General features: G+C 44.4%; 1 protein-coding gene across 2 annotated transcripts in view; it reads right to left on the bottom strand.

Annotated features, from left to right (window-relative positions):
• KIAA1671 (KIAA1671 ortholog) overlaps positions 1-13,981 on the bottom strand; it is a 123,064-nt gene that overhangs the window by 88,490 nt on the left and 20,593 nt on the right. The window contains exon 1 of one of the 2 annotated variants that reach the window (XM_019507344.1): positions 11,318-11,507. The exons of the other annotated variant lie outside the window; for it this stretch is intronic. Within the exon in view, the coding sequence (XP_019362889.1) occupies positions 11,318-11,368 (51 nt within the window). The 5' untranslated portion in view covers positions 11,369-11,507. Of the gene's footprint in view, positions 1-11,317; positions 11,508-13,981 lie in introns of those variants that run through there. 2 annotated transcript variants of the gene reach the window in all.

Below are 13,981 nucleotides of genomic sequence, written 5' to 3'. Positions count from 1 at the left end.
TGCCGCGTAGAGGGGGAGGATCACCTCCTTGGATCTGCTCGAGATGCATCTGTGGATGCACGACAAGGTGTGGTTGGCCTTCCTGACTGCATCCCCACACTGCCGGCCCATGTTCATCTTGGCATCAGTGATGACTCCAAGATCCTTTTCTGCCTCTGCAGCACCTTGCACTTGTCAGTGTTGAATCCCATCCTGTTCTCATCCGCCCACCCCTGTAACCTGTCTAGGTCCGATTGCAGCCTATTCCTCCCTTCTAGTGTGCCCACATCCCCCCACATCTTAGTGTCATCAGCAAATTTGAATAGGTGCTTTTTACCCCCTCGTCCAAGTCACTGATGAAGATGTTGAACAGTGCAGGCCCAAGGACCGAGCCCTGGGGGACACCACTGCCCACATCCCTCCAGGTCAAATGTGACCCATCCACCACCACTCTCTTGGCGCGGCCCTCCAGCCAGTTGGTGACCCATCTGACTGTGTAGGGATCGACACCACAGTCGCCTAACTTTTTAATGAGAATGGGGTGAGAGACAGTGTCGAAGGCTTTTCTAAAGTCCAGAAAGACTATGTCCACCGCAATGCCTGTGTCCAAGGATTTAGTGACCTGATCATAGAAGGCCACCAGGTTGGTCTGACAGGACCTGCCTCTAATGAACCCGTGTTGGTTGCCCCTAAGCATCATCTCCCCTGCTGGTCCCTCACAGATGTGCTCCTGGGGGTGCTGAATAGAGGGGAAGAATCATTTGCCATGGACTCATAATATAAAAATAAAAGTGCAAAAGAAAAGTAGGCCGGAACTGGTAGGAAAAGAAACAAAAGCAAAAACAAGTGTCATTGACATTTATTTTATACCTTCACTTTAAAAAAAAAAAAAAAAAAAAAAAACACTTGGTTTTAAACAGAAGCTGTGTGGTGCATACAGGCATTTCACATGCATATAAGGTTACTGTTGTCATGCCCTTGTTTTCCAGTATACCTGTACTGCTTTGCCAGCTTTTTGGGGCACCCCTTTTTCAAGTTCTTGGGAAGCAGACACCAAGTGGGTCTTAGATATACATCCATGCCCCTCACAAACCTTAAGCACCATAATCATGAGCGCAATAATATGGAAGGGTTTTATGACCTTACGTGAGCAGCAGATAAGTCACAGACTACGAGGATGAAAATGCCTAAGAACAAAACAAAATACAATAAAGGAAGATACAGACCTGAAGTGAATGAGTACGTACGGAAACGGTGAATCCAAGTTAGTTCATGTGGTTTTGAAATATTAACCACTTCTTTCAGATGAAATCAAACGAAACCCCCTTCCCTGTAGCATCCGACTGCCTCTCTGCAGCGAGGTGGAAGTGTGCCACGACCCCCACGGCACAGGGCACTTACCTCCCATTGAAATGCGACTTTGCTGTCTAAACACCTTTGGGCGTTTGGCAATGGGGTTTCAGGATTTTGCTGAAGCTTGAAGCCCAGTGGGAAACATCTCCTGCAGCCCAGGCTAGTGCATAGCCACAGGACAACCCACAAGACCCTCAGCGAGAGGAGTCCATGCAACCAGCCTTCTGGCCTACATTTGGCATGCACCTAACATGCTCATGCAACAGCTGCATAAAAGCTTTTAAAAGAAAATTTGTTAACATTTTTCAATTAAGCCTGGCCTGAAAAGGTTTCAGGTGCTCCAAATCACATGTCCTTACATGCAAGAAAAACAGGTCTACCATTGCAATCTTACTGCATTTGCTACCAGCTTCCTGTTTTCGAGTTGGAGCCATCCTGATTTCTAAGTGGAGCCACGCTCTCATTGTACAATTTCCCTGCCTGGTAACATCGCTGCACAGAATCCAGTTCTATTTCTGTAGGTGGGGCTTTTTTTAATATTAGTACTTTGCTTTGCTAAATCTGCTCTCTGGCACAATAGTCAATTGAAAGCTGCAAGGAGAGAGAGACAGATCTGAACATTGTCAAAGTCTACCTTTTATACTGCTCAGAAAAGAGACTGTGCTGGAAATTATAAATATCTCATGGGATAGGAAACAATGAGGTATAAAGGTATTAAAAAGGAAACTTTTTTGCACAAAGAATTGAAAACACCATCATGCAACTACACACAGAAGAGCACTGAAGGCCAGATTCTGCTTTCAGGTATGTGAAGGCATTTTCCCTGATTATAACAGGGACTGCACATGTTTTTCTCAGGAGAGAATTGCTAGGATTAAGATGAAGAAAAAGAAGATACAGGAATGAACATGGGGACACATTACTTCAGTTTAAATTGCAAGCACAAACAAAAGGAGAAGCTGCTACAATAAATTCTTGTACAAAGAGAAACTACCAAATTCATCCTAATAAGCAAGAAAAACATGGCCAGGGGATCTGAAGAAGTACAGCAGCACATCTCTTCTAGCTGACTGACATGAACCACTGCTGTCAATTCAGATCTGTGCATCTGCTGTCACTAAAATCCCCTTGAGAGTTTCCTACAATCAAGGGGAAATGAAATCCAAGTCTAAGACAAATTCTGCTTTCAACAACTATCTTCCATCTCCCTAAAAAATTCATTGTATCTTTTGATCCAGCTAGGTAATTGCATCCTTTTGTGGTGCTACCCTGCAAAGGTCAACTGTTGCTGCACATCACCCATGACCGTAAGAAATGAGCGGGCGTGCCGAATTTGCTATGCCCCCCTTCCCTCCATGGCTCCCAGGCGAGCCCTAGGGCCACAAGTTTCCTTGTCGTAACCACTGACATCGCCCCTGTCAGGCAGGATTGGTTCATATAGTTACACACATGATGCTGGTATAATTATTAAACAGGTCTTTGGATATAAGCTGCTACAGCTTGAGTAATGTTTAGCCAAGGAAATCAGTAAAATCTATGCAGCTTGCATGTTTCTCCCCCCTATTTCGAACAATTGTGCTGGTAGAACAATTTTGCAGGTAGGACAGTATATTATTTTCCAGGGGGCAACAGTATAGACAGCTTCAAGAGAAAATCCACGCAACATTTTCCTTGGTGCTGATCACTGGGTTGTTTTGCGTGCTGCCAAGCAGCTTCACCATGCATGCAGTAAACTGTTAACGGCAGCGTGCGGAAAGGCAGCCTGTTTTTCTGTCTTAAGAAATACCCCCACAACTCACATTTCCTTCTGCGACACAAACACAGTTCAACTTCAAGCAACGAAGGATAAGAGAGAGTCTGTGCAATGTGTGGGACCAGAACGTCCTCTGTGAAGTTTGGGACTTGAAGTACTCAAAGACAGTCAGCCCAAAGCATACCAAACTTCTGGCAGCTCCGTGACTGCCAGGTGTCATCTGATTGCTTCTTCAATAATGTATTTCAGCTTGCCTTGGTGCGACCGTAAGAAATGCAACTTGGCAATGCCATCTGGCTGAAGCACTGGGTAGCGCTTGTTTGCTCTCATGGGCAGAGAAAGCCCAGCACAGCTGGCACAGGCTTGAAGGAGGTTTATAAATAGGAAGGCTTTAAGGAAATATTCCCAGCATACATACACGCCCGCACTGAAGGAGAGGGGGAGCACTGTTTACGCTATTTAGCCCCTACACCAAAGTTCACTCCCCGCCAAACCTGAGACCACCAACAAAGAAGTAGACCCAGCTTGCGTGCTCCTTCTGAAGGTGGTTAGTAGCTGGAAAAGGGGAAAGCAAACATCCACCATGCAAAATAAACAGATGATCATCAACACAGAGGAAGTAAAACCCTGAGTCAGCTTGTCCGCACCTCCCCTGGAAGGAAGCATCAGAGCGCCACACTTCCCATACACCTGCAGAAAGAGCTAGCACATAAAATGCAGCACACCTAAAACCTGACAGCTTCCCCTTCGATGTACACGATTTCCCTGATACAGACATAAGAAGCTGGAGCCATTTCCTGGAGAGGCTTTTTCAGATGGCTGGCATTGCAATCCCAACACTTGCTGCCTTCCCCTGTATGGGAGCATAGGTGCGCACATGAATGAGACTCCATCGTGAAATCACCTTTCGTCCACACGGCACTTCTGCGGTCAACAGTGCCTATCGAGGGGCAACATTTGGTAACTTGTTCTTGCAAAACATCAATTCCAGGAAACTGAGATTGCACAAGTAGAGTGGATGCTAGTGGAAGATCACCTGACATATCTTCTCAGCCTGGAGCGTTCTCCTACTTCTCTTTTACCTCCGATGTGCTCAGCTGTGCTGACAGAAGTCCCTTGCCTGGACTCCCTGGGGCTGCCAAAGATGCAACCTGACCGCTACCGCTTGCTCTGCTAAGGGGCAGCCCTTCTTGTCCTGGTACACGACAGCTCCGCTGGTCTAGCTGGTACAGGACGGGAGCTTGACCAGAAAGGCCAACCAGTCTTCCTGTGCCAGCTTAGTTCTCATACAGACATTACCTTAGTTTACCCGGCATGGGTCCAAACTTGTATTCTGTCTGCATTTTCAATTGGATATGATTTATTTCCCATACTGAACTGTAAGGTGGTGCTGAGATGAGAATTATGGCACTATAAAACAGATGCCGTACGCTACATCTACTGAGGCTGAGTTAATTTCTGTGCTTAAAAAACTAGGAAAGCACCTTCTGGCACACTTGGGTGAGCTGTGCTAAATAACAGTTCAGCTATGCTAACCTGTACAGTTATATAGTTTACATTTCTTAAACTCTGCCATGTTACATGAAAAATCCAGTTTCATTTTCGCCAAAAGCTAACCTGTTTTTGCAAATTACATGTAAGGTTCTGGCTCAAGCTGCACGTTAAGAGCAACCCTGAATTACAATCTGGACTCCTGTCACCGGATTTTGATAGGTCTTATACAAAGAGCTCCTCTTGGCATGCTCAGGTTGGTCTCCAAAATGCCATTTCCTTTCAGTACAGTAAACATGCATTGGCCGTATTAACAAGTCACAACTCTGCTGAAAGAACAGAAACAATAGTGGGAACTTGGTCACCTCCCAGCTTTAATGACACAGACAACAGCATGGGAAAGGGAGTCTCCAAACAAGTTTAGGTCACAGTATGAGTAGGAGGAGACAGCTAAGTTACCTGTGTGCCTTGTACTTAAGAGTCAGATCCAGGAATTCACTTTTTAAATTGGTTTTAAAATGACAAGTTTTTATTTTCCAGTCCCAGAATATTAAGAAGAAACAAAACCCAGCAAGGATAAATGCCCCTTTTTTGTGACTGCTCTGATGCCGCGCAGCCTCGGTCATTATATTAAGCAAAGCATCCGAGCTCAAAACGTTTAGGTCTTCCTGAATGGAGAAACTGTTGCATTTAAAGACACTGTCACATTTGCAGTTTCTTACAATGTTTTATGGGAGATTGTACCCAATACGATTCCAATTATAGCAGCAAGCCTGGACCCTGCACTCTTATTTTTACTTTTTACTGTTGCAAATGCTTCAAGTTGAACATACGATGAGTGGAGCCCTGCCAGCAAGGCTGGTTCCTCCAGCCTCCCAGCGCCCTCGTGCGTTGTACTCAGGAAACTGCGTTGCCAAAGCACTAAATAGGAAGGAAGTCTGTTTTTGTTTTTTTATGACAACTCTGGAAACCTGTTTTCTTGCCACACAACTTCCTATGCAAGCCCCCAGCTGTATGAAATGGAGGGACCTGGATCTTCTACAACTTACTGTGAATTGCAACCCACACTTTGTTCGACCACATGCAGTCTAATGCCACTGACACTGCACGGATGAGCAGGCACGCATTGTTTGACAGTTATTAGACTTCAACATGAGAGCACCCTAGCTTCCCTCTCCACCACCCTGCCATCAAACACAGAACCTGCAACAAAAACCAAAGAGCAACAAAATACTCCCCTCCCAGGAGGTTAACCAGACAGGAAGACATTCAGACCCTGCAGAACAGTCTCTACTTCTACATTTCTAATCTTACCCTAACCCTGCAAAAAAAACAAAACAGAGGAAACAGCTGTTTAAAGATATGGACTATGCTGTGTGTCTTGAAGGACAAAAACTCAACTCATTTTGGATCAGCAGGAGATGGCGGACAGCGAGTGAGCTCCGAACCGGAGGTTGGACAAAGGCAGGGACGAGAAGGCTGCCTCTCAGTACAGTCTGCTGATCTTTCTCTCTCGTATACCATGAAGGCACCACTGCGGCTTTCATACATGGCAACCATGCGTGGGAGGGAGACATTTCTTTTGCAGGAGTTTCCAAGGCCAACTAGGATCGAGTCAAGACAACACCCAGAAACGAAGCAGTGTGCCAAATCTAGCATCTTTCAGTTCCCTGCGTTCGGGGCGGTACCTAACACCACAATGTGCACAAAGCAAGGGGCCGCTTTCCAGATGCTCACCAAAAACCCTGGGTTGAAAGTCTCTCTTCTGCCACAGTGGATCAGTGCACTTTGGGAGCCTCGCTGTGCACATGCATCAGAGGTGCTGCTAGGTCACACACAAACTTGCCGCAAGGCTGTGTCGCTGTTTTATTAAAGTGCATGCCTACCGGATAAAGCACCGGTTCCTGAAAGGCCCAAGCAGTTGAGGGGGCGCAGTGACTGCCGAGAGAACGGCAAGCGTAAGACAGACAGCTAGTGTGGAGAAGAGCGAGGGATCGGGGCACAGAACTAAGCTGGTTTCAGAGGCTTGGGCCCAGGTGAATGAAAACCCAGCTCATTTAGCCTTTATTACATACACCATTAGCAGCGACATCCGCAAGCCAGACAGGCTACACGCTGACATCCGTGTTATTTTATGGGGGACTGCATTTTTCTCTGCTGTAGTCCTAGAATATTAACCATTAAATAGAGATGACCCTCCCTTTAGGATCGCCTGATAAAGCAACCTTAACAGAAGGCGCTGAAACAGCAATATTCTTGTCATCAGAGCGCTCCTTGGGTTTTACCTGCGTTTAAATTCACTACCTTGCTTTTGATTAGGTTATAATAAATATTCATCCCACTGATTGAGTTCCTGGGTTTCGCAGCATTTTTGCATTATGAGAGCTATTTTTGGCCTTTTAGAAAATGAGTTTTCATCTTGCGTAGGCTATACCCTATATAAAATATTCAGCACTGAATCTGATTGAGAGCTTCCATCACTTAGAAACTAGCATTACAGCCCAGCTCATGTGACTACTGAGTCAGATGTCAGACAAGACCTGAGGCTTAATTTGGTTCCTTACTCCCAGGACTGAGTTCATTTTTGAAAATATAGCTCTTAGAAACTGTTCAAAGCTAAAGTGTTGTGTATTTTACCGTAATCTGCGATTGCTACAATGGACTCTAGGTTATTAAGTAAAGACTGAAGATCAAGTATTTCAGTCAAAGAATACAGGTATGACGCAAGCAGCGCTGAGTCCCAGAGGATAACACTTTTCCTGAAACCTCAAGTGCTGGGTCACTGCACCCAGGCAACTCTCTTACCGCAGCTGGGACGGGGCACTACCTGATGGGACGTTTTGTTCATCAGAGGCCTGAAGCTTGCACTGACCCGAGGCAGATTTGACCACGGGCATTCAGCCAAACCCTAGGTCCACATTCATTCAAGACCTACGGACACAGCCGAATGGAGTTGGCATTGCGTGCCCCCACGTCGGCTGCTTCAGGGGACTCCCCCAGGCACGGCGGCAGCTCAGCAGAGATTCCTATGCGTGCACGGAGTTTAATGTAACTTGTTCTGCATTTCTAGTTTCCACTGAATTATGTGATTTTTAATTGTTTATTGCATTTCATGTTAGTAACCACATATCACGGAGAAATACATTATATATTAGCTTATATTAATGATGTCTAAAAAAGTGTAATCCTTTGAACAAGGAACTGGGAATAAGGAACCAACATCAGCCTTGTGACAAGGCCCTGCCTGCAGCAAACCTGAGATTTTAAAAAGGTAAAAACATAATTTAACATTGGGTTAGGAGTAGACTGAGAAAGCAAGAACAAACAGAACAATTAACTGCATTTGTCTCACTCCTAATAGTGAAACAATGCTCGGTTGAGAAATGGGCAATAATTTAGGCCATTGTACCTATATGCTTAGTCTACGAACAATGGTTATTGCCCAAGAAGAACGGCCAGGTTTCTTTAGACTACCACGAGGGTGTCCTGAGGCCTATTACAGTACAGGAGTTTATATTAAAATGCACCAAAAATTTCTTTGATGCTTTCAGGATCTACCACATGTAAAACAACTGCCAGACTTAAATATGAAACAGCTCATTAAAAATGGTATCAGATGCACCTCAATGAGCTTCTTAATTAGTATTGTCAAAAGGGAAGCCTGTCTAGGCCACGAGGCCTAAAATTAGACACACATCCACCGCTCGCTGTTTCAAGCATGTCAAACTGTCACTTCCCTGCAAGAACACAGTGACAACATTTATTAAAAAGAAAATCTGTTTTATGGCACTGGGAAGATGCTCAGTGGGATTTTATCTTCCGTGGGTTGCGGCCCTTATTTTAGAGCTATTTTTCACACATAAAATGAAAATGTCGAAAAGCCACTCAAGTAGGCCAATCCGTCAGCTCCCAGACTTTGGCAATGTCGCCAAGATATGGTTTAAAACTTGAGAATTAAGAAAAAACACCCCTCTAAAAGATCAGAGCAAATTGTAACTCGCAAGCAAACAACTTCTAAATGTGAAAAGAAATATGGCTCCTCCCAAGGACTACAGACGTCAGAAGAAAGCAGATATACCAAAACCTTTAGCTCTTTTGGGCGTGGTAAATTTGTGAGAGCTAAAATCCCTTTCTTTCTCAACTGAAAGCGGTTAAAGACGGAGCCCTCCATGCTCATACATAGCAATGGGCCTGCCTCGGTCATCCATGCTTCCACAAAGTCTGTGCTTCATTACCATGACAAGCAAAGTTGGGTTGGCAGTATCTTTTACTGCTTCATTTCATTGGGAGAGACGTCAGACAAGCTTTCAGACACAAAATACCCTTGCAAGCCAGCCCTGCTTCTCTCATATTCTCTGGACCATCTCAGCTACAACACCACTCCAACCCTACGATGCTCATTACTGCAGTGCACTCGTGCAGGGGACCGGTCTCTTGGCGGCTGGCTCGTCCATCGTGCTCACAGCTACACAGAAGGACCGGGATGCTTGTCATCTACAGGAAAGGCTGTCGGAAGTGTGTTTCCTATGTACCGTGAAAAGGTTAAATAAGAAGTAAAACTTCTAAAGATGCAGTAAGAGGAGGAGGAAGCGGCAATCGTGTAGTTGCTGCATTCGCTTGATGCCCGAAAGCTCATCCAACAACTCTCCCAACGTTACAGTTGGTCCAAAGAATGCATCACTAAAAACCCTCACATTTCCCGGATCATCATTGCTACCCCACTGCTCTAACTCTGACCGCTGGATATCAAAAGAATTTGCAATGCTGACTCTGATGCTGACATTAGTAAGCAGTGAGAAACAATCTTAACTAGTAACTTTTTTTAAATAATTTTGATTTTACTTGACTTAAAAAATAATTACAGCTTCCTAGAGTAAGTGCACCTTATAAATAAGTTATCTTAACCCCCTATAAGGATCAAATAACCACACAAAGCTTGACAACCAGACCTGACATCTCCTGTTACTCTTGACTATAAACAGAGAATTAATACTTTATCTCCTTAGCAGCCCTCAGTTTGGTTTCTGATCAACAGAAACATTTGGAGACCAAGCAGTCAGTCTACATCCAGCGCTTACAATACTTCCTCAGAGAAGTCTACATTTTTTAAAAATTAAAGAGGTAGAAGCAGCTGTGCAATTAAAATGTGCAACAATTTTCAGGGAGAAAAAGCTTTCTTATAACCAAAGAAACATCCTCTTGAAATTCATAGCATTCAAATTGGTTAGGGAGATTAGTTAGACATCGAGTATTTGATTACAACATTACTATTATACCATCAAATAAATAATGCAAGGCATGCATAGCAGCACATACACACACCGATAATGTAGTGGAGTTTTGTTCTCTTGCGGACTGAAGTTATACGATATAAAAGATCACTCCCAGTTACTGGACAGCCAAAAATCACATTTAATTTACTTCCTCATTTTGTGAATACCAGCAGGCATGTTCCCATAAATGGCAGCAATGAAGAAGTGTCTCCAACTCACAATTCAAATATCTTACTCAACTCATCCAGGCTTTTAAACCAGCATTTCAAGGAAGTCTGTCTTTTAAAACCTGAGATTATAACAAAAGAGTTGCACTGAAGCGCTGTGGAAGGTCTGAACATTACAGCTATTGGAAACAAGCTCATAACTGGCTTTCCATACGGAAAAGGACGGACTCCGCAACCCTCACTTCCCAATTCAGGTGTCGTTTAACAGTGGTAGCCCCTGCTCGACTACTCATGACAGCAAATGCATGTAGAAGGGCTGCCAAATTCAAGCCTTGCCAGGGGGGAACCAATCCCCTGCTACCAATTTTGCAGCAAAATTAGCAGCAAACATTCAGGTTTTACACAGGGCAGCATTTATATTAGTGTACTGACTCTGTGGAAAAATCATCGGATTAACGAGGAGGTTGCCATGAACTGCAATCGATGAAGAACAAATTTAAAAAGGTGCAATGCTAGAGTCCTAACTCACAGATTAAACATATCACTCGGTGTGACAACGCAGAAGTAAAAATAAGCCTCAGCACTGAGCTGGAGTTTCCTTTTCTTTGACACTGAGTAATAGACTCTTCTCAATAATTCACTCCTGTTATTCAAGCATGTTCAAACTTGTAAAAAGGTAGCACACATTAAGAATTGATCAGTAAGACATTAATGAGCAAAAACCACCATGTAGGCTCAGTTGCTTTTCCCGTGGTCTCCTACCCATTAAAACATACTGTTTTATTCACGAGGTGCTTCTTGAGAGCTAGAAAGTGGATATAGGCCCTTAATGATTCTGTGCTTCCCAAGGAAAAAATAACAGTACATTTCAAAAGTCAGCACCACCAACTATTTTAAACACAGGGAGGCTGCCATACTTGGCAGGAGGGAAGGAATATTTTTAAGCAAGTTTCCTAGGGGTTATGGACAGCTTTTCAGTAAGCAGGAAGGAATGTCTATGAATATGCAATACGAAAAACTGCACTCCTTCAGATGGCTTCAATGCTAGACAGAGGCAAGGAGGAAAAATTCAAGTCAGACAAATATTCATATCTACTTTTGATGGTTTGGCAAAGTCCCATTTTATCCTTCTATTCCCATTTGAGAAACCGGTCTACTCCACAACACGGCTGCTGTGGCATCTAGCTGAAAAAGCATCTCCTGTCCCATTACTGCAGTTCAGTAGAGGAAGGGAAGGTTTTGCAAATGCACTTAAAACATCCAACTACGCACCACAAGTTTCAACTAAAGAATCCACTCACCCACAGATACTGCAGGCACTTTAACAAGGATGGACAATAATAATACTCCATTCTTCCAAAGCACAAAGTTACCGCAACGCCATGCTGGTTGGAGACCGGCTTCTCGGACAGCGAGGCTTCCCTTCCTCCGAGGGAAGTTAAACGCACATCGTACGAATTAAAGGCATCATGAATAATTGAGAAGGTCTGCTGCACGGGAGGCAAGGTACTGCATGCAGGACTGTCCCTTTAACAGCTGTGCAACACACGAGCAGCCACTGAGCGCCTGAAGTCATATGACTCACCACTTGCTATTAGCATCTAACTGCTCAGAGTTTCCCAATTTAGTTAACCTACAGCATAAAGTGCTAGCCTCTGATCAGTAATAGTAGTTTGGATTTCACTGTACTGCAGCGATAACATTTTTCCTCTGGAAGAAAAAGCTAAAGCATGCTGCTTAAGAGGCTCGGACTATCGAATACTACTGTTGCCACAGCAGTGGTCTGGTTCTCTGCGCACCGTGCAACACGAATATAAAAGACCAGGTGTTGAATATAAAAGACTGCTTGTGAATAAGAAAAACGGAGGCTCTGGGACCTCACAATGCATCTTTTGCATATTACTGGAACATAACCAACACTGGCAAACCAGAAAAGGGGAGCCAAAAAAAAAAAGATTGGATAACAGACGTTATCCGACAGTTATCTCGGGCATCTTCACCAGCTCCAGGTAGACAGAGTAAGCAGGAGGTGCAGAGAATTAATGATGGAGTTGTCCAACAAGAGCAAAACCAGGAATCAGTTGCTCCCAACGGGTTTCTAAATATCCGTCTCCTGCTCTGGTTTAAAAGTGGGAGAGCAGGCGCCTGCTCGGCAGGGATCTCCTGCTCCCCTTCTCACTCCCTTCCAGCCGCATTACAGCTGGTGGGAAGGGACATAGGAGAGAGATCCAATGGCTGGGATCAGATCCGGCAGAGATGCCCGTGACCACCTGGACAGCGAGCTCACCTTTCCCATTTCTCCTCTCCCCTATACTGCACTCCCTCAAACATCACAAGATCCAGGACTGATTCAGGCCAATGCAGGAGTTCTTTAAACCGCCCCTCTCTACCCATACACAGCAGTCTCCACCAAGCAGGGCCTTTCACCGGCTCATGATGGGCAGATTTAGCCATTAAATCAATAAAAAAAACAAAACAAAAAACAGAAATTTGGGGAATTCCTATATGCAGAGCTATAACACCCAACTCCACCTCCAGCCCACTTCTGTTTTTAGATGCACATTGTGAAACTGGTGGTTTTGTTGTGAGATGTTAGGTTTCCAGTAGCATGTCATCAGATGTGGTTAAGCAGGCCAATAACCCATATGTGACAACAGCAACTGGCCTGTGCACTAAGGCAGCTGTCCTGTGCACTGCACGACATCTCAGGTGCAGGATGCTCACAGGTCCATTAAGGGTCTCGAGTTGTCCTAACGGGTTATTAAGCCCCAACCCTAGATTCCTAAAGTTAACAAATTAATAACCCTTGCCTACAATGATGCAAGGGTTTTCAGATCTCTACAAAGCTTTAATAGGCTATATGTAACATTTGATTTTACGAAGAACTGATCTGCTTTAAAGAATGAAACAGAAAGAAATCTTGCATCAGAAATGTAGCTAGGAAACTGTTTATCCCTTTAAAATGTAAGCCTCTCACTTATTTCCTTAGTTGAACTTTCCTAAATCTAAATTATTTATTTTTCACATCAGCATAAGCTATTCAGCCTGGAGTAACCAGCGGCAAGATGCATTCAAGGCAGAAGGGGAATAAGCACGTTATGTATAAAGAATAGTTTTAGTGCTAAGAACGCTGCAGTAACTGGCAATATTTAAAAATTGATTGCGTCTATGAATCAAGAAAAAGCAAGTCACGCTGCAACAAGGTTTAGGATCAAAACCTTTCGTCAACTTCAAAGGAGCAGGAGAGAAGGGTACAGATTATTCTACCAGCAGCTATAAGGGAAACATTTTGGGTGGCTGCATATCACCACACTTGCCTCTTCTGCGCTGTGCACATCTTAACACGGCGTCTGATGAAGTGAGCTTCAGCCCACAAAAGTCTGTCACACACACACACTTTGGTTAATCTATTAGGTGCAAATCTAGCCTCCCTCTTATACACCGTGCTCATTGTAAAAGCATCCAAAATGAGGCCTGTTGGCTTCAAGGATTTAGGATGACATTCCTCATCACTGCCAAACTGCAGAGCTTGTGCATGAAAGATGTGCCTACCAAGCAGCTAAATACCAGCAGATCACAGCACCTGTCTGTCAAGCATGATAGCAATGGGTTTGCCAACCACGTAGCATCTGGGGGCCTTTGATAACAAGGAGCCTCACAGCTGCAGGTTCCCAAATCCATCTGTCACTCCTTAAGCATCTCATTATTAGGGAGATTTTAAATCCTCCAAGAAAGCAAGAACATGTGCAACTATCAGCCTCATTATAGTTTCATAGATTTAGGGTCGGAAGGGACCTAGTAGATCTTCTAGCCCAACCCCCCGCCAGGGCGGGAGAACAACAAAACCCCAAAACAAAAACGGGACTCAAATGAGTCCAGCCAGGTAGGCATCCAGCCTCTTCTTAAAGACCCCCAGGGTAGGGGCCAGCACCACTTCCCTTGGAAGTTGGTTCCAGCTCCTAGCC

The sequence above is a fragment of the Gavialis gangeticus genome, unplaced genomic scaffold (assembly GCF_001723915.1).
Source record: "Gavialis gangeticus isolate Ggan-Ray unplaced genomic scaffold, GavGan_comp1, whole genome shotgun sequence".
In the NCBI taxonomy this organism is placed as follows: domain Eukaryota; kingdom Metazoa; phylum Chordata; order Crocodylia; family Gavialidae; genus Gavialis; species Gavialis gangeticus.
The sequence above is the reverse complement of the archived record's forward strand: the minus strand, read 5'-3'. Positions and strand labels throughout refer to the sequence as shown.